Source organism: Helianthus annuus, chromosome 12, assembly GCF_002127325.2.
Source record: "Helianthus annuus cultivar XRQ/B chromosome 12, HanXRQr2.0-SUNRISE, whole genome shotgun sequence".
Taxonomy (NCBI): Eukaryota; Viridiplantae; Streptophyta; class Magnoliopsida; order Asterales; family Asteraceae; genus Helianthus; species Helianthus annuus.
Genome location: NC_035444.2, coordinates 90,638,756 through 90,642,019, shown reverse-complemented (window position 1 = coordinate 90,642,019; position 3,264 = coordinate 90,638,756). Strand labels below are relative to the sequence as shown.

At 35.3% G+C, this 3,264-nt stretch overlaps 1 protein-coding gene across 1 annotated transcript; it reads left to right on the top strand.

Annotated features, from left to right (window-relative positions):
* Positions 1–954: 954 nt before the first annotated feature.
* Positions 955–2,931, top strand: LOC110895485 (1-aminocyclopropane-1-carboxylate synthase 3). The gene is made up of 3 exons (XM_022142807.2): positions 955–1,321; positions 1,448–1,608; positions 1,698–2,931. Exons 1-3 carry the CDS (start codon positions 1,046–1,048, stop codon positions 2,677–2,679), a joined length of 1,419 nt encoding a protein of 472 aa, XP_021998499.1. The 5' UTR covers positions 955–1,045; the 3' UTR covers positions 2,680–2,931.
* Positions 2,932–3,264: the final 333 nt, after the last annotated feature.

The following is a 3,264-nucleotide window of genomic DNA, read 5'->3' as shown; positions in this document are numbered from 1 at the left end:
AATAGTTATAAACATAAAGTTCCAACGTTCAAAAACCAACGTTCATAATCATCTTTCACGCGTGAAGACCACCACGCGTTGCCACATCCACGTGTGATGTTTTGTACCGCCGGTGGTGTATAACGCTGTTCCACGCGTGATGAATTCCTCATCACGGGACGCCTCTTCCTCTCTTATTAGACCATATGTAATGGGGCTTTATAAGGGTATGAAAGATTTTGATAATGCCCTTACACCATTACTCATGGGCATTATAGGGGCATGAAGAGTGAGGGACATTTCTATAATAATGCCCAAAGAGAAGAAAAATAATGGAAAGTAATAAATGAAATGGGCATTAACCATTACACCTTTTTTAAAAGGGCATTATGATGATGATGTGGTGAAAAATGCCCCTTAGTGGGCATTAACCATTACCTATGGTCTTATATTTAGGTTGGTAATTTGGATTTCAAATTACAGAATGCTTGCCTAAAAAGTAAGTTTAATTGATACTTCTACAAAAATAAGCGATTGATTAATAACAACATACCTAAACTGTATTCAATTATTCATGTGACAATCATACTATTAGAAGATATATAAATAAAAGAGAAATTATTTTTCTTTATTTTTAATTATGCTAATAATCCAATGGTGAACATATGTAAATAAAAGAGAAATTATTTTTTTCTTTATTTTTAATTGGTGAACAAATAACTTTACACATTTTAAATAGAAGTTAGACAAACTCAAAATAAAAGTTAGAGAAACTCATAATTATTATTTCATATGTTGATTTGTAGAGACAAAAACAAATTACACCCCTTCCCCTTGGTTTTTCTGTACATATCCCGTAAGAAGAGGATCCTACTTGGCATTCTCTTTACAGCTTGTATCCTTCATCAACCTCCCCCCCTCTATATATATTCCTTCTATACACACCAACATAATCACTCACTCTTCATTTCCTCCAAAAAAACTTCTAATATTCAACAAATCTTCTTCAACTTTCTTCTCCTTTTATAAAAACTTCTGCATCTTACTAAAAAATCGGCAAGAAATTATGTTGTCATCAAAGGTAACATGCAACTCTCATGGACAGGATTCTTCGTACTTCCTGGGATGGGAAGAGTATGAGAAGAATCCGTATGACGAGTTTAAGAACCCGAACGGGATCATCCAAATGGGCCTCGCCGAAAATCAACTCTCTTTCGACCTTCTTGAATCATGGCTCAAGAATAACCCACAGCCAGCAGCTTTCAAGAACCATGATAATCAATCTATTTTCAAAGAACTTGCTCTCTTTCAAGATTATCATGGTCTTCCTGCCTTCAAAAATGTAAGCAATCATTTTAATATATGTTTGTTTATATAGAAAAAAAATAAAATAAACGTACCTAGTAATATCTCACTCATAAATAAGGTGTGGAGTGCATGTGTAATTAACAAAGATATGTTTTTACAGGCTCTAGTCAAGTTTATGTCCGAGATAAGAGGAAACACCGTTAGCTTCGATGCGAACAACCTTGTACTCACCGCTGGTGCAACCTCTGCCAACGAAACGTTAATGTTTTGTCTTGCTAATCCCGGAGATGCCTTTCTTATTCCAACACCATATTACCCAGGGTATGTAGACATTTCTACAAGAATCAATCATTGTAGCTTCTTATTTTTATAATATTAATCTAACAAGTTAAACTTTCAATATTGTGTAGGTTTGATAGAGATCTCAAGTGGAGAACTGGAGCTGAAATAGTACCAATTCATTGTTCAAGCTATAATGGTTTCAGAATTACCAAATCTGCCCTTGAAGAAGCTTACAAAGAAGCTGAAAAACAAAACCTTAAAGTCAAGGGGGTCTTGGTCACAAACCCTTCGAACCCATTAGGCACGTCACTAAGCTTGCATGAACTCGACCTCCTCGTCAACTTTATCTCCATGAAAAATATCCACCTTATTAGCGACGAGATTTATTCAGGTACTGTCTTTAGCTCTCCAAGCTACACTAGTATCATGGAGGTTCTAGAAAACAGAAACCTCATGAACACCGAAATCGCAAAAAGAGTCCACATTGTGTATAGCCTCTCAAAGGATCTGGGACTCCCAGGTTTCCGCATTGGAGCTATTTACTCTAATGACGAGCTTGTTGTGTCTGCTGCGACGAAAATGTCTAGTTTTGGATTAATTTCGTCGCAGACACAACACCTTTTGTCAGAGATCCTTTCTGACAAGAAGTTTACCAAGTCTTATCTTTCCGAGAACCGTAGAAGGTTGAAGGAAAGACATGAAATGTTGGTAAAAGGGCTTCAAAAAACCGGAATTCGATGTCTTCAAAGCAACGCTGGTTTATTTTGTTGGGTTGATATGCGACACCTTTTGAGCTCAAACACTTTCGAAGGCGAAATGGAGTTGTGGAAGAAGATTGTTTATGAAGTTGGGTTGAACATTTCACCCGGTTCATCGTGTCATTGCAGTGAACCGGGTTGGTTTAGGGTTTGCTTCGCGAACATGTCTGAAGAAACCCTAAATGTTGCCATGCAACGTGTGCAATCTTTCGCGGATTGCATGGCTAAGAAAAACATCCAAAGTCGTCACCAACAGTTATTGCAAAGAAATTCAAGAAGATCAAAGTCTCTACCCAAATGGGTTTTTGAACTATCGTTTCATCAACGGGAAATTACCGCAGATGAACGTTAGTGGAGTGACATTTGATCAACCGATCAGCATATATAATATACTTTTGTTATACATTTTTTTTCAGTATACTTCATGTATATTGAAGCTTTTTTTTATACTTCTTTATGATTTCGTGGCATTTTTATCTTGAAGAGAGTGCACTCAATCCTTGTGGATTAGAAGTGGCATATGTTAATTTCTCCCTTTGTAAACTCACTGAGTAAATTTAATGTAACTTAATTTCTTAATTGTTCTTAAGAAATTTTCTTATTCTTTCTATGGGTTCCATACCATGATGATTACCATATTTGTGTTTCAAATTCTGTGAAAATCATTACATATTATTCTAATAATACTTTTCGGTTAGAGATCATTATTTTATAACAAAACTCAATCCACTACTATAACGTTCTAACGTTCTGAATAATATCGAAATAATAATGCTTCGTTTAACAACACATCAGTTGACTTGTCTAAAAATATTATCTTTAATTAAAAACTATCGGTGCTAGACATGGTTGCATGCAACTGCAATATTGCAATTACATCTTTCTTTATTATCTTTTTTATTATTTATTATACGCCATCCGCTAAAATTATGTATTT

Coding starts and splice junctions, on each gene's coding strand:
- LOC110895485 (XM_022142807.2), top strand. CDS start 1,046: ATGTTGTCATCAAAGGTAACATGCAACTCTCATGGACAGGATTCTTCG. Junction 1,322..1,447: donor GTCTTCCTGCCTTCAAAAAT/GTAAGCAATCAT, acceptor ATGTTTTTACAG/GCTCTAGTCAAGTTTATGTC. Junction 1,609..1,697: donor CCAACACCATATTACCCAGG/GTATGTAGACAT, acceptor AATATTGTGTAG/GTTTGATAGAGATCTCAAGT.